This window comes from Pseudophryne corroboree, chromosome 1, assembly GCF_028390025.1.
Source record: "Pseudophryne corroboree isolate aPseCor3 chromosome 1, aPseCor3.hap2, whole genome shotgun sequence".
NCBI lineage: Eukaryota > Metazoa > Chordata > Amphibia > Anura > Myobatrachidae > Pseudophryne > Pseudophryne corroboree.
In genome coordinates this window covers 115,054,561-115,080,175 of record NC_086444.1, presented here as the reverse complement: position 1 = coordinate 115,080,175, position 25,615 = coordinate 115,054,561, and the positions used below count along the sequence as shown (strand labels likewise).

At 48.0% G+C, this 25,615-nt stretch overlaps 1 protein-coding gene across 1 annotated transcript in view; it reads right to left on the bottom strand.

Annotated features, from left to right (window-relative positions):
* LOC135056645 (granzyme A-like) overlaps nucleotides 1-25,615 on the bottom strand; it is a 78,693-nt gene that overhangs the window by 40,746 nt on the left and 12,332 nt on the right. The window contains exon 2 of the mRNA XM_063962085.1: nucleotides 2,327-2,480. Within this exon, the coding sequence (XP_063818155.1) occupies nucleotides 2,327-2,480 (154 nt within the window). The remainder of the gene's footprint in view (nucleotides 1-2,326; nucleotides 2,481-25,615) is intronic.

Sequence of the window (25,615 nt, the reverse complement as noted above, 5' to 3'; positions counted from 1 at the left end):
TTTTTACACATAACGGCAGACAGCGTGCCCTTTTTACACATAGCAGCAGACAGCTTGCCCTTTTTACACATAACGGCAGACAGCGTGCACTTTTTACACATAACGGCAGACAGCATGCCCTTGTTACACATAGCGGCAGACAGCGTACACTTTATACATATAACGGCAGACAGCGTGCCCTTGTTAAACATAGCGGCAGACAGCATACCCTTTTTACACATAACGGCAGACAGCGTGCCCTTATTACACAGCGCGGCAGACAGCGTACACTTTTTTCACATAACGGCAGACAGCGTGCCCTTGTTAAACATAGCGGCAGACAGCGTACACTTTTTACACATAACGGCAGACAGTGAGCCCTTTTTACACATAATGGCAGACAGCGTGCCCTTGTTACACATTACGGCAGACAGCGTGCCCTTGTTACACATTATGGCAAACAGCGTGCCCTTGTTACACATTACGGCAGACAGCGTGCCCTTGTTACACATAATGACAGACAGCGTCCCCTTTTTACACATTACGGCAGACAGCGTGCCCTTGTTACACATTACGGCAGACAGCGTGCCCTTGTTAAACATAGCGGCAGACAGCGTACACTTTTTACACATAACGGCAGACAGTGAGCCCTTTTTACACATTATGGCAAACAGCGTGCCCTTGTTACACATTACGGCAGACAGCGTGCCCTTGTTACACATTACGGCAGACAGCGTGCCCTTGTTACACATAATGACAGACAGCGTCCCCTTTTTACACATTACGGCAGACAGCGTGCCCTTGTTACACATTACGGCAGACAGCGTGCCCTTGTTACACATTACGCCAGACAGCGTGCCCTTGTTACACATTACAGCAGACAGCGTGCCCTTGTTACACATTACGGCAGACAGCATCCACCTTTTTACACATTACGGCAGGCAGATTCCCCCTTTTTACACATTGCGGCAGGCAGATTCCCCCTTTTTACACATTGCGGCAAGCAGATTCCCCGTTTTTACACATTGCGGCAGGCAGATTCCCCGTTTTTACACATTGCGGCAGGCAGATTCCCCGTTTTTACACATTGCGGCAGGCAGATTCCCCCTTTTTACACACTACGGCAGGCAGATTCCCCCTTTTTACACATTGTGGCAGGCAGATTCCCCCTTTTTACACATTGCGGCAAGCAGATTCCCCCTTTTTACACATTGTGGCAGACAGTTTTTTTTTTTGTAGAAAGAAAGAAAGAAAGAAAGAAAGAAAGAAAGAAAGAAAGAAAGAAATAATTATACTTACCCTCTCCGCTGGCTCAGGCTCTTCGGTGCAGCGTCAGACGATTCCCGGGCAGGAGAGAAGGAGGAGGAGGGAGGTGGAGGAGTGAGCCGCAGCAGCGCTGTGTTATTGGTGGAGGCGCTGCTGCTGCTGCCCCTCTGCTTCACTATAGGCTGTTCTCGGAAGACAGCCTATAGTGAAGCAGAGGGGCAGCAGCAGCAGCGCCTCAACCAGTAACAAAGCGCTGCTGCGGCTCCCTCCTCCACCTTCCTCCTCCTCCTCCTTCCCCCTTACCGCTGCTCCTCTCCTCTCTCCGGGCGGCTGTGCGCTGCGGGCAGCGGTTGCCCGCAGCGCACAGCGGCATGTAATGAGTCAGTTTGACTCATTACATGCTTTGGGCCCCTGGACAGAGGCGGGCCCCAGTGCAACGCACTGGTTGCACTGGCGGTATTTCCGCCTCTGGGACAACATGTATCTGGCACTATTGGGGTCATATGTGTATCTGGCCCCCCATATGTGTATAACGCTCCCATTTTCATTGGCCACGCCCATTTTTTGGCGTGCGCACATAGTATCTTTAAGCCATTTTTTCTACTTATACCACTGAAAGTAAGGTTTATCATTGCACCTATCCAGTAGCTGTAAGCATTTGCCCAGATTCGTCCATCATCAGCTGTGGAATCTTCATAAATGACCCTTACCGAATCCATTCCGAATGTAAGACATGCATACCCTCCAACATTGTACACTGGAAACCCAATACAAATTAGGAAAAGGGGCATGGCCACGGGTAAAGGGGGCATGGCCACGCCCCGTTTCCTATACTTTAAATTGAGATTTAGTGAGTCAAAAATCGGTACAAAGCCCTTTTTGGCCGGTACAGACCATTAATAAACGGTACCGTACCGGCCAAAAAGGTACAGTTGGAGGGTATGGACATGCCTGACACACAGTGTGTTCTATCAAAGGCACAATATAACTGTTGTTCAATCACTGGTGGAAAATGATATACATTCCTTTACAAAATCACAATCTCTAGTTACAGTATCTAGATGACACCTGATGTACTTACATTTGACAATGAGCTGCTGTTAGCACCCAGTTTCTTCTTATTAAACTTCCTCCACATATTATTTCATAATGTTCTGTCTCAAACTCGATCAGAGCCATGTAAGGTTTGGAGTGAGGAAGAACTTCATCGCCGTCTATGATCCTTACCCTACCTCCTGTGTGAATCAAGAGAAAGAGGTCTCATGCCAATAAACAAAACCCAAATCATACATATTACCGGTATATTCTTAAAAAAAAAACAAACATATATACTGTAGCATTGCAAACTCTACCTAGTTAAATTGCTTAGATTTACATAAAACGTCAGTTACTTTTAAAGCAATTTCCACAATGGCAAAATCCATCACCCATTAAACCAGATGGTGTGTTCACTATTAAGCTGGGGGGTTTTAATAAATAGGGGAAATACAGTATTGCAGTAGGATAGGCCACCAGTTACTATACTCCCTAATAATGGAATCTGGGTTGGAGCCTCCATTTTGTCACATCCCCATTGTGTCCTAAGAAGATAGGACACACCATGTATCAAAGATCAAAATATTCTCTTTCATGATAAATGAAATAATAATGAAGATTTTTTTTTTTAGACCCTACAATCTGGTTTTGCCTGGTAATAACAATTGTATATGAAAAGTCCTGCAATATCTATTTATACTATTAGTCACTGTTATTGTAATATCTACTATAAGAAATATGGGGCCTAATTCAGTAAGGATTGCAAATTCCTTTAGTTCACATGATGGGGGCCGCCCATCGATGGGCAAGGCTACCCAGCATGCTGACCGCTGCCTCCCCCCGTTCAACACACAGAAATTGCGAACGCATCGCAATTTATGCTTGTTAGCAGAAACAAGGATGGCTCCTGCCGGCGCCATGTTCTCGATCGCGGTGGCTGCATGTGACGTCACACAGCTGCTGTGATCATGCCCCCGTTTGAACACCTCCACTCCCCCGTTCTCATTGCACCACCCCCGCAACGATCCGTCTTCTCCCTGGAAATAGAGCGTTGCCTGCCCCGCGACCGCCTCTGCCTGATTGACAGGCAGAGGTGATAGCATTTTCTGTGCCACCCCAGGCTTAGGATGGGCGCTGTGCATGCGTCCTCATCTTTTTCTCAAAACTTGCGGCTGGATCACACACTGCGATCCAAGCTTAATTAGGCTCAAAGTACAGATATATCTGTCACACAGTTCAACAAAAAATCTAATCACAATGGAAAAATATGACATATGTAATAGTGATGTAAATGACAAACCAGAAACCTAGATCTGCAGATCTGTAAAACCATAATGGTTAGCTGTTTTTCTTATCTGCAAGTTATATGTGTGCAGGACACAGATAGCGACCTCTCTAAATGTGTGTTACAAAAGATAAATATCCTGCATACAGTATATGGGGTAATTCAGAGTTGATCGCAGCAGCAAATTTGTTAGCAGTTGGGCAAAACCATAGGGGTCATTACGAGTTGTTCGCTCGTCGCCGATTTTCGCTATGCTGCGATTTGTTGCAAATTGCGCATGCGCTTAGTTATTTAACACAAAACTTAGCTGTTTTGCTGTGGCTTCTGCGGCGCTTTTCAGTCGCACTGCTGTTTGGTAAATGATTGACAGGAAAGGGGCGTTTCTGGGCCGCAACTCAGCGTTTTCCCGGCGTTTGCTAAAAAACGCAGACATGTCAGGGAAAAACGCGAGAGTGTCTGGAGAAACGGGGGAGTGGCTGGCCGAACGCAAGGCGTGTTTGTGACGTCAAACCAGTAATAAACGTACTAAGCTGATCGCAATCTGTGAGTAGGTCCGGAGCTACTCAGAAACTGTAAAGAATTATTTAGTAGAAGTTTTGCTAATCTTTTGTTCGCTATGCTAAGATACACTCCCAGAGGGCGGCGGCCTAGCGTGTGCAATGCTGCTGTGCAGGGTAAATACTGGCTGCTTTATTTTTACACTGCAATTTAGATTTCAGTTTGAACACACCCCACTCAAATCTAACTCTCTCTGCACATGTTATATCTGCCCCCCCCCCCCCCCCCCCGCAGTGCACATGGGGGGTAATTCCAAGTTGATCGCGGCAGGAAATTTTATAGCAGTTGGGCAAAACCACGTGCACTGCAGGGTGGGGGGGGGGGGAGATATAACATTTGCAGAGAGAGTTAGATTTGGGTGGGTTATTTTATTTCTGTGCAGGGTAAATACTGGCTGCTTTATTTTTACACTGCAAATTAGATTGCAGATTGAACACACCACACCCAAATCTAGCTCTCTCTGCAAATGTTATATCTCCCCCCCCCCCCTGCAGTGCACATGGTTTTGCCCAACTGCTAAAAAATTTCCTGCTGCGATCAACTTGGAATCACCCACATGGTTTTGCCCAACTGCTAACAAATTTGCTGCTGCGATCAACTCGGAATGACCCCCATGGTTTTACATGTTGCATAAAATTCCTAGTAAAGGCCATACATACATATTATTGTCCCTCTTAAGGGGCTCCCACTATTTATTCACTGGCTCTAAGGGCCCCATTCGCCAAACAAATTTCTACTTATATCATACGGAAACAAGTGCTCTCACATCATTTAAGTATCCCCACTATTTAGCAAAGGGTTAACAGAGAAGATAACAACATTACCATCTCCAGTATTACCCCACTCCTACAATTCAGGTAGCAGAAAAACATTAAAATAATGAATGACGTTATATGAAGATAAATACTTTTTTCAGACGAAAACTGCAGGGACAGAGAGATCTCATCCAATCAGTCCCTGCAGCTGGCTGGAACTCTGCCCACTCTTCACTCCTCATTCCGTAACTAAACACTGCCAGTATTGCTGGACCTTGTAGTGCAAATGGGAGATCCTAAGGTTGGCTCTTAGGTAAGCTAGCCCTCAATCTGGATGCATTTTTGTATGAGCCTTTATCATGAGGCCTTACTGTAAACAAATCACATTGCCCTATGTGGGCACTGTTATGTAGTGTAGGACTGCTGATATCACAGAAGCCGTGAAGTGGCTCAGCAGCTTCCCATGTATTTGCAAATATATGTAACCAATATCTTGAAAATATATCAACAGATAGGTTCAAGAATTTTTTACAAGTATTAGTCAGTGTGCTGGGTGGATACCATGGGGAAAAAAGCACCACCCTTTCTGTTTGCTGTGACCACTCCCCTTTTCAACTCCTGGTAAGTATCTCCAGAGAGCATGAGAAGTTACCACTGTGTTTGGTTGCAATTGTAATTATTAAAGGTTCTATTTTAAAATGCCTTGGAGAGAGATAAAGTACCAGTCAATCAACTCCTAACTGCCATGTTACAGGCTGTGTTTGAAAAATGGCAGTTAGGAGCTTTTTGGTTGGTACTCTCTCTCCTTCCACTTTATCTCTCTCCAAGGATTACCCCTAAGTTATGTAAAAAAGTCAGAGAAGGAGAGAGAGAGAGAGAGAGAGAGAGAGAGAGAAACTGGCAGCACTCAAAGGATTTTCACACCCAACAGAATACACCGGACAGCCGGATCATTTATCGATGTTTCAATTTAACTGAGTTAAGTTGAAACATTGATAATTAAACCGAGGGTCCGGTGTATTCTGTTGGGTATGAAAATCCTTTGAGTACTGCTAATTTCTTTCTTTAAATAGTTGGCGTAGAAGGCACCAAGGATGTCGTCTATCTTTGTGGAGTAACATCTGCTTAATATATCTATCTATTATTATATATCTATAATAATATGTCTACCTGACCGTGTTTTGGTTTCCACAGAATCCCTCATTTTCTACTTCTTAATTAGAGTTTGAACACTGCTGATTGGCATTCTCAATTGCTTGGATATCTTTTTATATCCCTTTTCTGTTTTATACAGTTCAATTACCTTTTCCCGCAAATCCTTTGACAATTCTTTTGCTTTCCCCATGACTCAGAATCCAGACACGTCAGTGCAGCACTGGATGAAAGATGCAAGGGTCTTTCAGGAGTCCAGAAACTCACTGACCTTTTATACACACACACTGATTACAAGCAAACAGATCACAGGTGAGGATGGTTACCTTTAGTAGCCATTCAAACCCGTTTGTGTCAACTTGTGTGCATGTTATCAGGCCAAAATCTCTATGGTATGTAAACTTTTGATCAGGGTCATTTGGGTAGTTTCTGTTGTCATTATGATTTAAAAATAGGATTTTAATACCTACCAGTAAATCCTTTTCTCTTAGTCTGTAGAGGATGCTGGGGATGCTTCAAGAACCATGGGGTATAGATGGGATCCGCAGGAGACATGGGCACACTATAAGACTTTGAATGGGTGTAAACTGGCTCCTCCCTCTATGCCCCTCCTCCAGACTCCAGTTATAGGAACTGTGCCCAGGGAGACGGACATTTAGAGGAAAAGGATTTATTTTATTATTTTAAACTAAGGTGAGATACATACCAGCTATCACCACTAACACACCGAACAACATGGCATTCAACAACAACGCATGTAACGGCATAACCAACAACAGTCACAGATTGACTGAACTCAACGCAACATGAGCGTAACTATAACCAAACTGCAAACACAGCCCGCACTGGGACGGGCGCCCAGTATCCTCTACGGACTAGGAGAAAAGGCTTTACTGGTAGGTATTAAAATTCTATTTTCTCATACATCCTAGAGGATGCTGGGGATGCTTCAAGAACCATGGGGTTTATACTAAAGCTCTAGAACGGGCGGGAGAGTGCGGATGACTCTGCAGCACCGATTGACCAAACAAGAGGTCCTCCTCAGCCAGGGTATCAAACTTGTAAAACTTCGCAAAGGTGTTTGAACCCGACCAAGTAGCAGCTCGGCAAAAGTTGTAACGCCGAGACTCCCCGGGCAGCCGCCCAGGATGAGCCCACCTTTCTGGTAGAATGGGCTTTCACCGATTTCGGTAACGGCAATCCTGCCGTAGAATGAGCCTGCTGAATCGTATTACAAATCCAGCGGGCAATAGTCTGCTTAGAAGCAGGAGCCCCAATCTTGTTGGGAGCCGACAGGACAAACAGAGCCTCTGTTTTCCTAATCTGTGCCGTTCTGGCGACATAGATCTTCAAAGCTCAGACCACATCGAGAGACTTTGATTCCGCCAAGGCGTCAGTAGCCACTGGCACCACAATTGGCTGGTTTACATGAAATGATGAAACCACTTTTGGCAGAAATTGCTGACGAGTTCTCAACTCCACTCTATCAGCATGGAAAATCAAATAGGGGCTTTTGTGAGACAAAGCCGCCAACTCAGACACTCGCCTTGCAGACGCCAAGGCCAACAGCATGACCACTTTCCAAGTAAGGAATTTTAACTCAACCTTGTGCAAAGGTTCAAACCAATGTGATTGCAAGAATTGCAACACCACATTAAGGTCCCATGGTGCCACTGGGGGCACAAAGGGAGGTTGGATGTGCAGCACGCCTTTTACGAAGGTCTGAACTTCTGGAAGGGAGGCCAATTCTTTTTGAAAAAAGATCGACAAAGCCGAAATCTGTACTTTAATAGAGCCTAACTTTAGGCCCGCATCCACACCTGCTTGTAGGAAATGGAGCAAACGCCCCAGGTGAAATTCTTCCGTAGGAGCTTTCTTGGATTCACACCAAGACACATATTTTCTCCAAATACGGTGGTAATGCTTTGCCATTACTTCTTTTCTAGCCTGAAGAAGTGTCGGAATGACTTCACTGGGAATACCCTTTCGGGCTAGGATTTGGCGTTCAACCGCCACGCCATCAAACGCAGCCGCGGTAAGTCCTGATACACACACGGCCCCTGTTGTAACAGGTCCTTCCAAAGAGGAAGAGGCCAGGGATCTTCTATGAGCAACTCCTGAAGATCTGGATACCAGGCCCTTTTTGGCCAATCTGGAACAATGAGGATCGCCTGAACCCTTGTTCTTCTTATAATTTTTATCACCTTTGGAATGTGTGGAAGTGGAGGGAACACATACCGACTGAAACACCCAGGGTGTCACTAGGGCGTTCACCGCTATCGCTTGAGGGTCCCTTGACTTGGAACAATATCTCTGAAGTTTCTTGTTGAGGCGGGACGCCATCATGTCCACTTGAGGAACTCCCCAACGACTTGTCACTTCTGCAAAGACCTCTAGATGAAGACCCCACTCTCCTGGATGGAGATCGTGTCTGCTGAGGAAGTCTGCTTCCCAGTTGTCCACTCCTGGAATGAAGACCGCTGACAGAGCGCTGTCATGTCTTTCCACGCAGTGAAGAATCTTCGTGGCCTCGGCCATCACCGCTCTGCTCTTTGTTCCGCCTTGGCAGTTTATGTAGGCCACTGCTATCACGTTGTCAGACTGAATCAAGACCGGCAGACCTCGAAGAAGATGTTCTGCTTGCAGTATGCCGTTGTAGATGGCTCTTAATTCCAGAATGTTTATGTGTAGACAAGCTTCCTGGCTTGACCACTTTCCCTGAAAGTTTCTTCCCTGCGTGACTGCTCCCCAGCCTCGGAGGCTTGCATCTGTGGTCACCAGGATCCAATCCTGAATCCCGAATCTGCGTCCCTCCAGAAGGTGAGAACTGTGCAGTCACCACAGAAGGGAAATTCTGGTCCTGGGAGATAGAATTATTTTCCGGTGCATGTCCAGGTGAGACCCGGACCACTGGTCCAGCAGGTTCCACTGAAACACCCTGGCATGGAACCTGCCGAACGGAATGGCCTCGTAGGCCACCACCATCTTCCCCAACAACCGAGTGCAGTGAAGAACTGACACCCTTGCCGGCTTCAGAATCTGTTTTACCATGTTCTGTATTTCCAGAGCTTTTTCCACTGGAAGAAAAGCTCTCTGCAATTCTGTATCCAGAATCATACCCAGGAACGACAGCCGTGTCGTTGGATCCAACTGTGATTTTGGCAAATTTAGGAGCCAACCATGTTGTTGCAGAATCGTCAGTGAAAGGGCAACATTCTTCAACAACTGCTCCTTGGACCTCGCCTTTATGAGGAGATCGTTCAAGTACGGGATAATTGTGATTCCCTGCTTGCGCAGGAGAACCATCATTTCCGCCATTACTTTGGTGAAAATCCTCGGAGCCGTGGACAGACCAAACGGCAATGTCTGAAATTGATAATGACAATCCTGCACAGCAAATTTCAGGTAAGCCTGATGTGGAGGATATATGGGGACATGTAAGTAGGCATCTTTTATGTCGACCGACACCATAAAATCCCCCTCCTCCAGACTGGAGATCACCGCTCGTAGAGAATCCATCTTGAACTTGAATTTTTTCAGAAAGAAATTGAGGGATTTTAGGTTTAGAATCGGTCTGACTGAGCCATCTGGCTTCGGGACCACGAATAGGCTCGAATAAAAACCTTCCCCCTGTTGAGACAGGGGTACCGTGACAATCACTTGATTTTGACACAACTTTAGAATCGTAGTGCTTACTATCTCCCTTTCTGGAAGAGAAGCTGGCAAGGCCGATTTGAAAAATCGGTGAGGGGGCACGTCTTGAAACTCTAACTTGTATCCCTGGGTATCTACTATCCAAGGATCCAGGTCCGAGTGCACCCAGACCTGACTTAAGAGTTAGAGATGTGCCCCCATTGGTGCGGACTCCCGCAGCGGATCCCCAGCGTCATGCGGTGGATTTGGTAGAAGCCGGAGAGGACTTCTGTTCCTGGGAACTTGCCACAGCCTGTGACCTTTTTCCCATTCCTCTCCCCCTCGCAGCAAGGAAAGAGGACCCACGTCCTTTCTTGAATTTGTTGGGCCAAAAGGACTGCATCTGATAGTGAGGCGATTTCCTCTGTTGTGCGGGAACATAAGGTAAAAAAGATGACTTACCCGCGGTAGCCGTAGACACTAGGTCAGTGAGGCCGTCACCAAACAAGACCTTACCGTTAAACGGTAGAGACTCCATCGCCTTCTTAGAGTCAGCATCAGCATTCCATTGATGAATCCACAATGCTCTCCTAGCTGAGACAGCCATGGCATTGGCCCTTGATCCCAAAAGGCCAATATCCCTTAAAGCTTTCTTTAAATATGCTGCAGTGTTCTTGATGTGACCCAAAGTCAAAAGCACACTATCCCTATCTAGGGTATCTACCTCAGAGGACAAGTTATCTGCCCACTTTTCAATAGCGCTACTCACCCATGCCGCAGCAACAGCGGGCCTGAGTAGCGACCCTGTAGTGACATAAATGGATTTCAGGGTATTTTCCAGCTTAGGATCCGCAGGATCCTTTAGGGCTGCCGTGTCAGGGGACGGAAGCACCACCTTTTTGGATAGACGCGATAAAGCCTTGTCTACCGTGGGGATTGACTTCCAGCTGTCCCTGTCCCCAGAGGGGAACAGCTATGCCATTGGAATTCTTTTGGGAACCTGTATCTTTTTGTCAGGATTTTCCCAAGCTTTTTCAAAAAGTGCGTTCAGTTCATGAGAGGGAGGAAACGTTACCTCAGGTTTCTTTCCTTTAAACATACAGACCCTCGTATTAGGAACCGCAGGGTCCTCAGTGATATGTAGCACGTCTTTTATCGCCACAATCATGTACTGAATACTCTTAGCCAGTTTTGGATGTAATCTGGCATCACTATAGTCGACACTGGAATCAGAGTCCGTGTCGGTATCTGTATCTACTATCTGGGCAAATGCACATTTCTGCGGCCCCGAAGGGGTCTGGACCTGTGACAAAGCATCTTCCATGGATTTCCTCCATGTCTGGTTCTTAGACTCAGATTTATCAAATCTCTTAGCCAACTTAGTCACATTTGTGTTTAAAACACTCAACATATTGACCCAATCATCCGTCGGTGTCGGTGGTGCCGACACTGTCACTCTCACAGAACTGTCTGTCCCCACACCAGCCTCCTCCTGGGAAGAGCATTCAGCCTCAGACATGTCGACACACATGCGTACCGACAGCCACAACCACACTGGGGCTATAGGAGACAGACCCACAGCAGAGCCTGTTAGAGAGACACAGAGAGAGTTCTGCCAGCTCACACCCAGCACCTATCCCGGTTCTGAAGTCAGTAACAAGACTGCCCAGACCTGCTAGCGCTTTTTACATATATAATAATTCACCAATCACTAGTGCCCCCCCACCCCCGTCTTGCACCCTGTTACTTGCACAGCAGTGTGGAGGTCAGTGCCAGCGTCTCTGCAGCCTTCTGTGAAGAGAAAAATGGCGCTGGTGAGAGCTATGCGGCTAAGCCCCGCCCCCTACATGGCGCGCTTCAGTCCCGCTCAAAAAATCTTTATACTGGCGGGGGTCCCTTAACAAGTGCCTGGGCACTGTTATACTCTATGCCAGTGCTGTTTGAGGCCCCCCATGCTGCCCAGGGCGCCCCCTCTGCGCCCTGCACCCTGCAGTGCCGTGATCAGTGTGGGAGCATGGCGCGCAGCGCGACCGCCGTGCGGTACCTCAAATGCCGTCTTCTGCCGTCACTGAAGTCTTCTGATCTTCTCATACTCACCCGGCTTCAATCTTCTGACTCTGTGAGGGGGGTGACGGCGCGGCTCCGGGAACAAGCAGCTAGGCGTACCGTAGTGATCGAACCCTCTGGAGCTAATGGTGTCCAGTAGCCTAAGAAGCAGAGCCCTTGAACTCTTAAGAAGTAGGTCTGCTTCTCTCCCCCCACTCCCACGATGCAGGGAGCCTGTAGCCAGCAGGTCTCCCTGAAAAGAAAAAGCCTAAATAAAGTCTGTCTCTGAGAAACTCTGGAGAGCTCCTCAGTGTGCATCCAGTCTCGCTGGGCACAGAATCTAAATGGAGTCTGGAGGAGGGGCATAGAGGGAGGAGCCAGTTCACACCCATTCAAAGTCTTATAGTGTGCCCATGTGTCCTGCGGATCCCGTCTATACCCTATGGTTCTTGAAGCACCCCCAGCATCCTCTAGGACAGTGTTTTTCAAGCACTGTGCCGTGGCACACAAGTGTGCCCTGAGCAGTCTCCAGGTGTGCCGCCATAGAAGCACAGCCAGGCCCGTCAGTGTTTTGCCGCTACTGAGGCCCTGGAACAATCAATACTGGTGGGTTAAGTGGTTGCAGAGCCAGTTCTAATTTTGGGCCCGGGCAGTGTTGGGCTCTTCTGGCTTTCTCAGATGTGGCTCAGGCATTACCTATGGAGAAGCTGCGACATGACATCCTAGGACATGCAACTGCACCATACAGCACCATTATATCTGAGTGTGCCCTGGCAATATTTAAATCTTGTTCAGTGTGCCGCGAGTTGTAACAGGTTGAAAATCTCTGCTCTAGGACGTATGAGAAAGAGTAAACACAGTTGTTTGCCAATAAATGGCTTCACCCAACCACTAACCATGAGTGAAAGAAAAGTTTGTGAGTTTTCATTCATATTCTCTGACAAATGGCCAGAAAATCACAAATTCTGCTAGGGTATGTAAACTTATGAGCACAACTGTATATATATATATATATATATATATATATATATACACTGCTAAAAAAAATAAAGGGAACACTAAAATAACACATCCTAGATCTGAATGAATGAAATATTCTTATTAAATACTTTGTTCTTTACATAGTTGAATGTGCTGACAACAAAATCACACATGAATTATCAATGGAAATCAAATTTATTAACCCATGGAGGTCTGGATTTCGATTCACACTCAAAATTAAAGTGGGAAAAACACACTACAGGCTGATCCAACTTTGATGTAATGTCCTTAAAACAAGTCAAAATGAGGCTTAGTAGTGTGTGTGGCCTCCACGTGCCTGTATGACCTCCCTACAACACCTGGACATGCTCCTGATGAGGGGGCGGATGGTCTCCTGAGGGATCTCCTCCCACACCTGGACTAAAGCATCCACCAACTCCTGGACAGTCTGTGGTGCAACGTGGCGTTGGTGGATGGAGCGAGACATGATGTCCCAGATGTGCTCAATTGGATTCAGGTCTGGGGGACACACTCCAGCCACATGAGGTCTAGCATTGTCTTGCATTAGGAGGAACCCAGGGCCAACCGCACCAGCATATGGTCTCACAAGTGGTCAGAGAATCTCATCTCCGTACCTAATGGCAGTCAGGCTACCTCTAGCGAGCATATGGAGGGCTGTGCGGCACCCCAAAGAAATGCCACCGCACAACACGGTGTTGGGCTGTAAGCACAACCCCCACCTGTGGACGTCGGGCCCTCATACCACACTCATGGAGTTGGTTTCTGATCGTTTGAGTAGACACATGCACATTTGTGGCTTGCTGGAGGTCATTTTGCAGGGCTCTGGCAGTGCTCCTCCTGTTCCTCCTTGCACAAAGGCGGAGGTAGCGGTCCTGCTGCTGGGTTGTTGCCCTCCTACGGCCTCCTCCACGTCTCCTGATGTACTGGCCTGTCTCCTGGTAGCGCCTCCATGCTCTGGACACTACGCTGACAGACACAGCAAACCTTCTTGCCACAGCTCGCATTGATGTGCCATCCTGGATGAGCTGCACTACCTGAGCCACTTGTGTGGGTTGTAGACTCCGTCTCATGCTACCATTAGAGTGAAAGCACCGCCAGCTTTCAAAAGTGGCCAAAATGTCAGCCAGAAAGCATAGGAGCTGAGAAGTGGTCTGTGGTCACCACCTGCAGAACAACTCCTTTATTGGGGGTGTCTTGCTAATTGCCTATAATTTCCACCTGTTGTCTATTTCATTTGCACAACAGCATGTGAAATTGATTGTCAATCAGTGTTGCTTCCTAAGTGGACAGTTTGATTTCACAGAAGTGTGATTGACTTGAGTTACATTGTGTCGTTTAAGTGTTCCCTTTATTTTTTTGAGCAGTGTGTATATATATATATATATATATATATATACACACTGTGAGGAAATGGGCCGTATGCAGAGCAGGCAGTCTTTTCTGTCAACAGCCTGTGGGGACTTTGCAGGGACAGTTTGCTAACGCAACCTCTGTAATTGAGAATATTATTGCTGAATGCCTAATCACATTTTTTATCCTTTTTATTTTGACCTTCTGTTCTTGTTTTAAATGGAATGTTACATGTCTACATGTTAGGAAAAAAAAAAAGATGAAAAATTCACCCAGTGTGGGTAACTTAATTGTAGGAAGCTGGCAGAGTTCGACCACATCTTAACCTACCGGATCTCAAGAGTATTACATGCCATCCATAGCTCTTCAGTAGTGTTCCCCAAATAGAGATGGTGGTGGTGGTGTGGTGGTGTGTGTGTGTAGGGGGGGGAGGCAAGGGGGGGGGGGGGAGGGAGGCAATACCTTGCTACCTGTGGTCTGCACTATAGTGTCTGGCGGTCCAGAAGCAGACTGAAAATCCTGCCCAGCAGCTTTGCTTTTGTTTTAAACACATTGGAGCAGTCAGCCAGCACGATCTACTCAGGCTAGCAGGGGCCACCCTCCAAAAACTAAGATGTCTATGTACCAAGTCTTGGAGAGAGATAAGGTGGATGGAGATAAAGTAGTAACGAATCAGTTCATAACTGTCAATTTTCAATTCCAGTATGTAACATGGCTGTTAGGAGCTGATTAGCTGGTAGTTTATCTCTGTCCACTTTATCTCTCTCCAAGACTTAGTAAACAGACCCCTAGATCTGTTAGATCATTTTAAACTTAGCATAGTTTCATCTTCTAGTACCTTTAATAAGGCCCTACAAGTGCTTTACAGATTTAATTATTCAAGCAATATTTTACAACTAATTATTTGGGTGAGAGGGCATTTCTACCTTACTTAAGGGGGGTACACCGGAGCGACGTTTACTTAATTTCTAAGCAATCTGACTAGATTGCTTAGAAATTAAGATCACATCACTTCGCCTGTAGGGGTGCTGGTGGTAGCGATGCACGGTCCCCGCGCGCCGCTATCGCCGGTGCTAGATTGGCCTGCATGCAGACACAATCTAGCAGGTCGCTAGGTGAAATGAGCGGCCCCCATGTCCATCCGTCCCCTCGCTCAGTACTTCGTGCTGTGCTGAGCGGGGGGAGAGATGTGCGCTGAACGGTTCGCTCAGCACACATCTCCCTCCACATCTCCCATCTGTACGGCTCATTAGAGTTTGGGGAAGAGGAATTACATCTCTGGAATAATGGTAATTTCTCATTATTCTGGTCAGTGCTAGTACGATGAACTGAAGCCATTGTTCCCACAAAGCTGTGCACTCTGGAAATGAAAGCATTGAGCTTGTGAGCAAAAAGATATAGGGTCACACCAAACAGCAGATTTATTCCACCTGAGCTCTGTCCAATGTGGCCACACACACTTGTTTGGTGCTGGTGCAGTCAGACAATGCCACACATGGCCATCATCGTCACACTACATTTTCCTTCTATCTAGATCTAAATTTCAAAATCCCATTGAGGCGTGGATCATAGTGTGTTTTTTTTTTGGACACACTCTGCAAGTTGTTGCCAGTTAGACCTCAAGTGACTTAACTGGTTCACAGTATTGCAGAGCCTAGGAGCCGCCAATAATGTGGCTTCTGACATGTTGCAATGCCATAAAGCAATATAACATGTTAGTCTTATCTTGGCTCTTACTGTTTATCAGGATGTGTGAGGAAATAGTGAGGTGGAACTATCTCAGAGGAAGAACAGTTACAGACAGATAAGGGCCTGAGACAGATAGGCCAGTGCTGTTGGGATAGTTGCCCAAATGTTTAAACTGACACTTGTGTAGTAGTATGATCTACCAACCAATAATTTGATAGAAAATGCTAATTAAATGATAACTAGAAGCTATGGGAGACTTCACCACTTTATCTCTCTTGAAAGCTTGATACATCTCCCCCCATGGCATATGTCTTTTGGAATCATGTCTGGGAGCATTCACACCAGAAAAAAATAGTAGGAGTTATTTTTTAAATAAGACTATCCCAAGTAGAGTCCTCATTGAGCAGTGTTTGATTTGGGTGGTATTCAGTATACCGGTTGTTGGGATCCCGGCGCACAGTAGGCCGGCACTGGCATCCCGACAACCGTCATACCGACACCTTTTCTCCCTCTCGGGGGTCCACGACCCCCCTGGAGGGAGAATAGATAGCGTGGTGCAAGGGGCTCATTTGCGCTTGCCCCGCTGTCGGCAAGCCGGTATGCTGTCAGCCGGGGACCTGGGGCGGGGGAGGGGGGGGGGGGGGGGGTGAGTTATTTGCACTTTGATCTTCAAATTTGTAATTCAACATTTGTTTTACTTTATTTAAAAATGTATAAAAAAGAAGTTACACATATCAGTATATTTTTCAACACACCATATCATATAACAACTAAATTTGCTGGATTTTATTTTATTTATCACTACTAATATATTATATTAATCAAATATATCTTTATTATTATTAAATAATATTTATTATTAGACCTGACAAATGATCTCCTCAATACATGACTAGCGTTAAAGACGGGTGGTCTTCAGGTTGCCGACTGTCGGGATCCCGGCGCCCAGTATATCGGCGCCAGAATCCCGACAGCCGGCATACCGACAGATTTTCTCCCTGGAGGGAGAATAAACAGCGTGGCGCACAAAGCGCGCCACCGTGCCTGCAGCATGACGAGCGCAGCGAGCCCACAAGGGGCTCAATTGCGCTCACCACGCTGTCGGTATGCCGGCGGTCGGGCTCCCGGCGCCGGCATGCTGGTCGCTGGGAGCCCGGCCGCCGGCATACCATACTACACCCTTAAAGACTGTTCTAGTTTACTTGCTACTGTACGTCTATCATTTATACTATGTATCCTACACTAAAGTGATATAAGAGTGAAGCTTTATCACTGCAATCTACTGTCACCCAAATTGTTACACCCTGCTGGAAATGGTAACATTAAACCACTACATTGCTTAGTGGACACATATTCAGATACTAGGTGCTTCATCGCGCCCTACGGGCGCTCTTCACACCGTCGCAAGGGGCTACGCCCCCTTAACCCTTGCATGCCTTTCTGGGGTTCAATATTTGTATTGTATGGAGTATTACCTGCATTCCTTTGTTAGTGGTTAAATATTGCACAATGAAAGGGCGTGCGATGGTGAAGGAGGCGCAGCCCTTTGCGACGGCGTGAACAGCACCTGCAGGGCATGATGTACAGAATGCAGCGGGTGCGGGGGGGGGGACTGCGGATGGGGGAGCGTGTCTGTAGATGCTGCGGGTGGAGGGGGGGGCGGAAGCGGGGGGGGGGGGGGGGCCCAGATGGGGAAGGATCGGGCGGTGCTGTGGATGGGGGAGGGGCAGAGGAGTGGGGGCTGCAGATGGGGGAGGGGTCCGGAGGCACTGCAGGTGGGGGAGGGGCAGGGGTGCCACGGGTGGGAGAGGGGCAGGTGCGGGGATGTTGCGGATGGGTGAAGGGTTCCGGAGGTGCTGTGGGATGGGAAGGGACGGGGGTGCAGGGGGTGGGGTAGGGGGTCCGGAGGCACCATGGGTGGGGGAGGAGCAGGTACAGGTGGTGTGGCGGATAGGGAAGGGGGTCTCGAGGTGCTGCAGATGGTGGAGGGGCAGGTGTGGGGGTGCCGTGGGTGGGGGAGGGGTGGGGGAGGGGGGCGAAGACCACGGATTGAGGAGGGTGTCTGCAGATGCTGCGGGTGGAGGGGGGCAGGTGTTGGGGGAGACATATATGGGGGGTGGATGATGAGGGGGCCTGGAGGTGCTGTGGGTGGTGGAGGGGCGGGGGAGTGGGAGCCGCGGGTGGTGTAGGCGGTCTGGAGGCACAGTGTGTGGGGGAGGGGAAGGTACGGAAGTGTGGTGCATTGGGGAGGGGTCTGGAGGCACTGCCGGTACTGTACCTGCCAAAAAGGTAGTTGGAGGGTATGCAGTAACAGGGCCAGGACAGGGGTGACAGGGTCAGAACAGTGGTGACAGGGTCAGAACAGGGACGGGGCCAGGACAGAAATGATAGGGACAGGATAGGGGTGACATGGCCAGGGTAGGGGCGGCAGGACCAGGACAGGGGTGACAGGGCCAGGATAAGGGTGAAAGGGCCAGGATACGGGTGAAAGGGCCAGCATAGGGTGAAAGGGCCAGGATAAGGGTGACAGGGCAAGGCCAGGGGTGACAGGGACATGACAGAACACAGGACACGGGAGAGATTGGTATTAGGGACAAAACAGTGGTTACAGACAGATGTGTCTTACCGGAGTCACTGCTGCTGGCTGCTGATGTTCCACTCCAACCTGTTGGGATCTGCTGCTGGTGGAGACTTGGCATGGCTGACTCTCGCAGGCTGGAGTCCTGCTTCCTCTACCCGTCCACATCCCTCCCCCCCTCCTCAGTCACACACCGGGGACCTCGCACAGCTGCCGGGACTGTGGTAAGGGGAGACTGGGAGTGACTGGTTTGACCCCAGGAGACGCTGCGGCTGGAGGGAGGAGGGGGTCATAGCATGCACGCGGTGTGGACCTCGCGGCTGCCGAGCACTGTGGAAAGGGGAGACTGGGAGTGACTGGTTAGCTCCCAGGAGACGCTGCGGCTGGAGGGAGTAGGGGGTCGGAGCCTGCAAACAACGCGGACTTCTGCAGCGCCATCTGCCGGATAAAGTGTGTGAAGGAGCTGGGCGCACCTCACTGCGGGCGGCAGCGCTGCAGCTAGCGGTGGGGTTGCCGGGACTGGAGATAACAGGCAGTACGGAACCTGCACAGCGGCAGGTGCCCCACAAAACTGCAGCTAAGAAGTGTGGAGTGTGCCAGAAAGTGACGCTCCTCCACGCCAGAGAGCCCCTGCTGAGTTTGCTGATGTGGGGGGGTCAAGCACACAGTGAGCCGGTGCCCGTCTGTCTGTACTGCATACCCCCTCACACACCCCCATACCTCCCCACTGTCCCGATTTTTTGCGGGACAGTCCCATTTTTTGTGGTCTGTCCCGCTGTCCAACCCGTGGGCCGCAGTGTCCCCCGGTGGGGGGGGGGGGGGTCAGTTGGGAAGCTCCTGAACTCGCTGTTCTGCTTAGCAGAGCAGCGGTGAATAGATGCGCACAGCATCTATTTAGTGGAGACAGGAGGAGAGGGGACATCAGGGGGTACAGATTAAGGGGGGGCTATGGCAGTTGAGCGGGATTAAGGGGGGGGGGGAGGGGGTACGTACCGTGGACCCCACAGTTTTAGGGGCCTCCCCGGCTGGAGTAGCTCTGTCCCAGCTCTGTAGCTGCCCCGTCCTGCCAGTAACAGCAGCAGCATTGTGCTACAGTCAGCACACTCTGCTGCGTGTTGGCAGGTCTGTGGTGGTGCAGGGAGGCAGCAGCCTCCCTGCTTTCTTCTGCCTGTGAGGGTGTGTAGGGGGGAGCGACCACCCCCTCTGGATTTACCCCTAGCTGAGGGGCCAAAATCCCATTAAAAAAAATTATCCGAAATTCGCATAAGGGGGCGTGGTCCCGCGTCCCGCGATTAGGCCACGCCCCCAAACCCAGAGCAGGCACAGCAATAAGATAGGGCTCCCCTGTTTCAAGTGCCCTTGGCCCCCCGGACTCATCCGCCCCTGGGGGCATGGCAGCAGCGCACAAAGTGCTGGGCATGCCCCCTCACTGACAAAAACGGGGGGGCCTCCCGTGAAGCCACGCCCCTTTTCGTTGGCCACGACCCCTTTTTGCCACCTGTGTGTCCCTCCTTCTGCCTGAAGAAAGCTGGGAGGTATGCTCCCCTGCCTGTGCCATGCTCATACCATCTGCTCCTATAGATTTGCCCAGATCTGTGACTCATTTGACTAACTCCGCCCAGTGTTGTGACTCCGCCCAGCGTTAGCAAATGAGTCACAAAGTCACAGATCTGGGCTATTATATAGGAGATTGACTTAAATAAACAATATATACTGTACCCGGATAGTACACAGCGGTTTTTAAAACATTTATTTTTCTTCTCTCTTCCCTATATATTTTAATATGTTGCTGTATATGTTTCCTAAATAAAACTCAGCAACTACTGTAAGGGTCTGATAATATAATTTAATAACGATACACTTGATTAATATTATAGACTATTATAGATTATTTTAATAAAATAGAAATTAATAAAATAAAAAATGTGAACAAATGTAGCTGTTATATGATACAGTGTTTGGGATAGATATACTGAGGCGGATCACTTTCTCTACTATTTAATGCATTTCTAACTAAAGCTACAAAAAATTTGAGTACAATTTGGAAGATCAGAGTGCACCCAGCCAAATCAATTCCTCTTATCTCTCTCCTTCATGCAGTATTCACAGGAAAGTTATCATACAAGCTGTATTTTAATATTAATGTTTATACATGAATATTCCCAGGTATCAAGAGCATAGCTACCATAGGTGAAGGCAGTGCAGCTGCTATGGGGCCCAGAGCTGAGAGGGGCCCACCTTCCCTGTCAAAATTACATGTGTTATATACATTTTTCACCATTGAGTCCTTTCAAACTTTTTACTTGGAACCTGCAATCTATCTAGGTATGCCCCTGGACCTGATCATTGTAGTGTGGTATAAAATGAACTGGAGGGCATTTTAATGTTATATAATATGAACCGGGGCACTGTAATGAGGTACAATATGAACGGGGAGCACTATATATCATAATGTGAATTGGGGGTACTGTGCGGCATAATGTGTACTGGCATCTCTGAAATGTGACATAGGGTGAACTTAAGCACTACTGCGATTCATAAAAGAAACTAGGGCAATACTACTATGGGGCATAACATTAAATAAGGCTCTACTATGGTTCAGAAAATGAACTAGGGCATTATTATAGGGTATAATATTAACAACTGGTGCAGAGAAGTGTCTCTCTAGAAGCATTGGTACGTGGGGCCCCTTCAAAATGTTGCTATGGGGCCCACAAAGTTCTGGCTGCGCCCCTGCCAGGTGTTATGGATTTGGGGTGTGGATTATTTGATCTACACCAAGAAGGTCTACAGTCAATAGGTCTACCACTAATGGTAGACATGCATGGGTCAAAAGGTCCACATAGAATAGGTAGACTGTAGGAAAGGTAGACAGGGTCAAAAGGTTGACATGGAAATGGTTGACGCAAAAAAGTAGACAATTTTTTGGTTGTTTTTTTGGTTGTTTTGTCACTTTTCTGCCACAAACAAGTCCTATTAGTGTACTGCGTCTCCTCGCTTCGAGCAAGGTAAATGCTGCACTCGGCACAGGTTACTATTGCCAATTGTCCACATGGATGGTAAAGTATGAAAAAGTAAAAAAAAAAATTGAAAACCAAAATGTGTGTCTATTGTCATGTTGACCTTTTGACCCTGTCAACCTAATGAATGTCTACCATTAGTGGTAGACATATTGGGGGTAATTCAGAGTCGATTGCAGCAGCAAATTTGTTAGCAGTTGGGCAAAACCATGTGCACTGCAGGGGGGGGGGGGGGGGGGCAGATATAACATGTGCAGAGAGAGTTAGATTTGGGTGGGTTATTTTGCTTCTGTGCAGGGTAAATACTGGCTGCTTATTTTTACACTGCAATTTAGATTTCAGTTTGAACACCCCCACCCAAATCTAACTCTCAACTGCACACGTTATATCTGCCCCCCCTGCAGTGCACGTGGTTTTGCCCAATTGCTAACAAAGGCCCTCATTCCGAGTTGTTCGCTCGTTCTTTTTCATCGCATCGCAGTGAAAATCCGCTTCGTACGCATGCGCAAAGTTCGCACTGCGACTGCGCCAAGTAACTTTACTATGAAGAAAGTATTTTTACTCACGGCTTTTTCTTCGCTCCGGCGATCGTAATGTGATTGACAGGAAATGGGTGTTACTGGGCGGAAACACGGCATTTCAGGGGCGTGTGGCTGAAAACGCTACCGTTTCCGGAAAAAACGCAGGAGTGGCCGGAGAAACGGTGGGAGTGCCTGGGCGAACGCTGGGTGTGTTTGTGACGTCAACCAGGAACGACAAGCACTGAACTGATCGCACAGGCAGAGTAAGTCTGGAGCTACTCTGAAACTGCTAAGTAGTTAGTAATCGCAATATTGCGAATACATCGGTCGCAATTTTAAGAAGCTAAGATTCACTCCCAGTAGGCGGCGGCTTAGCGTGTGTAACTCTGCTAAATTCGCCTTGCGACCGATCAACTCGGAATGAGGGCCAAAGTTGCTGCTGCGATCAACTCTGAATTAGGCCCATTGACTGTAGACCTTTTTAGTGTAGATCTATAGTCCAGATAAAATGGATTTGTCTCTGGAATGACATCTCTGGATATTACCCCTGTTTTTCTATATGTAGTAGATCGAATTCACAGTATAATTTATAATTTACCTTGTAAATAAAATGCATTTTTTTCTGATTTTCCAGTCTTTGTTGGCTAATATTTCTTCTATGATAATTTAGTAATAAATAAAAAATAGGATTTTAATTACCTATTGGTAAATCCTTTTTTCTCGTAGTCCGTAGAGGATGCTGGGGTTCCATTTAGTACCATGGGGTATAGACGGGTCCATTAGGAGCCATGGGCACTTTAAGAGTTTAATAGTGTGGGCTGGCTCCTCCCTCTATGCCCCTCCTACCAGACTCAGTCTAGAAACTGTGCCCGAGGAGACGGACATACTTCGAGAGAAGGAAATACATAGTGGTGAGATTCACACCAGCTCACACATAACAAAAGGAAAGCCAAGCTAACCAACTTGAAATGATTCAGCAACGACTGAACCAACAATACTTAACCAAGTAACAACTGCAGGAATACGAAGCACTTGGCGAGTGCCCAGCATCCGCTGCGGACTACGAGAAAAGGATTTACCGGTAGGTAATAAAAATCCTATTTTCTCTCACGTCCTAGGGGATGCTGGGGTTCCATTTAGAACCATTGGGATGTACCAAAGCTCCAGGTACGGGAGGGAGAGTGCTGAGGTTCCTACAGAACAGACTTACCAAACCTTAGGCCCTCAGAGGCCAAAGTATCGAACTTGTAGAACCTAGCAAACGTGTTCGACTCCGACCAAGTAGCTGCTCGTCAAAGCTGTAAAGCCGAGACACTCCGGGCAGCCGCCCAGGAGGAACCCACTTTACGAGTAGAGTGGGCCTTAACCGTTTTGGACACGACAAGCCTGCAGTAGAATAAGCATGCTGGATAGTAAACCTGATCCAGTGAGAAATCGTCTGCTTAGAAGCAGGACACCCAACCTTGTTGGGATCATAAAGGACAAACAGAGCGTCCGACTTCCTGTGGCGAGAAGTTCTCTTCACATAAATCTTCAAAGCCCTCACAACATCCAAGAACTTTGAGGTAATTGAGGAGTCAGTAGCCACTGGCACCATAATAGGTTGGTTGATATGAAAAGCTGACACAACCTTTGGAAGAAATTGCTGACGCATTCTGAGTTCAGCTCTATCTTCGTGGAAAATGAAGTAGGGGCTCTTGCAGGACAATGCCCCCAATTCGGACACACGTCTAGCAGATGCCAATGCCAACAGTGTGACCGCCTTTCAAGTAAGAAACTTGATGTCCACCTCCTGTAAAGGCTCGAATCAATCCGATTGAAGGAACTGCAGCACCACATTAAGATCCCGAGGTGCCGTAGGAGGCACAAAGGGTGGTTGGATGTGCACAACCCCTTTCAAGAATGTCTGAACCTCAGGGAGAGCAGCCACTTGTTTCTGGAAGAAAATGGACAAGGCCGAAATCTGGACCTTTATGGAGCCCAAGCATAGGCCCACATCCACACCTGCTTGCAGAAAGAGGAGAAACCGTCCCAGTTGAAACTCCATCATAGGAAACTTCTTGGATTTACACCAAGACACATACTTTTTCCAAATCCGATGGTAATGTTTAGACATTACTCCCTTCCTAGCCTGTATCAGGGTAGGAATAACCTCGTTCGGAATGCCCTTCCGAGTTAAGATCTAGCGTTCAACCTCCATGCCATCAAACGTAGCCGTGGTAAGTCTTGATAGGCGAACGGCCCCTGTTGAAGAAAGTCCTCATGAACAGTAGGAGGCCTCGGATCCTTCAGCAGTAATTCCAGAAGATCCGCGTACCAAGCTCTTCTTGGCCAGTCTGGAGCAATGAGGATCGCCTGAACTCTTGTTCTTTTTATTAGTTTGAGGATCCTTGGAATGAGTGGAAGTAGAGGGAACACATACACTGATTGGAACACCCACGGAGTTACCAGTGCATCCACCACCACTGCTTGTGGGTCTCTCGACCTGGAACAGTACCTCTGAAGCTTCTTGTTGAGGCGAGAGGACATCATGTCTATTTGAGGTACACCTCATCGGCTTGTCACCTCTGCGAACACGTTCTGGTGGAGTCCCCATTCTCCTGGATGGAGATCGTGTCTGCTGAGTAAGTCCGCTTCCCAGCTGTCCACTCCCAGAATGAAGTTTGCTGACAGCGCCACTGCATGCTTTTCTGCCCAGAGAAGGATTCTTGTAACCTCTGACATTGCCGCTCTGCTCTTCGTTCCGCCCTGTCGGTTTATGTAGGACATTGCCGTTACATTGTCCAACTGAACCTGAATGGCCGGATCTTGCAGAAGATGTGCCGCTTGTAGAAGACCATTATATACAGCCCTTAGTTCCAAAATGTTTATCGGAAGGAGGGATTCCAGACTTGACCACTTTCCTTGGAAGTTTTCCACTTGGGTGACTGCTCCCCAACCCCTGAGACTTGCATCTGTGGTTAGAAGGATCCAATTATGAATCCCGAACCTGCTGTCCTCGAGAAGGTGAGAAGTTTGCAGCCACCAGAGCAGTGAAATTCTGGCTTTCGGCGACAGGCGTATCCGCTGGTGCATGTGACGATGTGATCCCGACCATTTGTCCAGGAGATCCAGTTGGAAGGACCGTGCATGGAATCTTCCGTACTGTAGAGCCTCGTAGGAGGCTACCATCTTCCCCAGAAGGCGAATGCACTGATGAACCGATACCCTGGCTGGCTTCAGGACATCGCGGACCATTGATTGGATCACCAACACTTTCTCAACCTGTAGAAACACCCTCTGCATTTCCGTGTCGAGTATCGTCCCCAAGAAGTGCAGTCTCCTTGTCGGCACCAAATGTGACTTTGGAAGGTTCAGGATCCACCCATGATCCTGGAGTAGTTGAGTTGAGAGAGCAATGTTCTGTAACAGCTTCTCCCTGGAAGATGCTTTTATCAGCAGATCATCCAAATATGGAATTATGTTCACTCCCTGCTTGCAGAGGAGTAGCATCATCTCCGCCATGATCTTGGTGAACACTCTCGTTGCTGTGGAGAAACCAAATGGCAGTGCCTGGAACTGATAGTGACAGTCCAGCAGCGCAAACCTTAGATAAGCCTGGTGAGGCGGCCAGATCGGAACGTGAAGGTACGCATCCTTGATATCTAGGGACACTAGGAATTCCCCCTCCTCCAGACCTGAGATCACCGCTCTCAGAGACTCCATCTTAAATTTGATTTCCCTCAAGTAGGGGTTCAATTACTTTA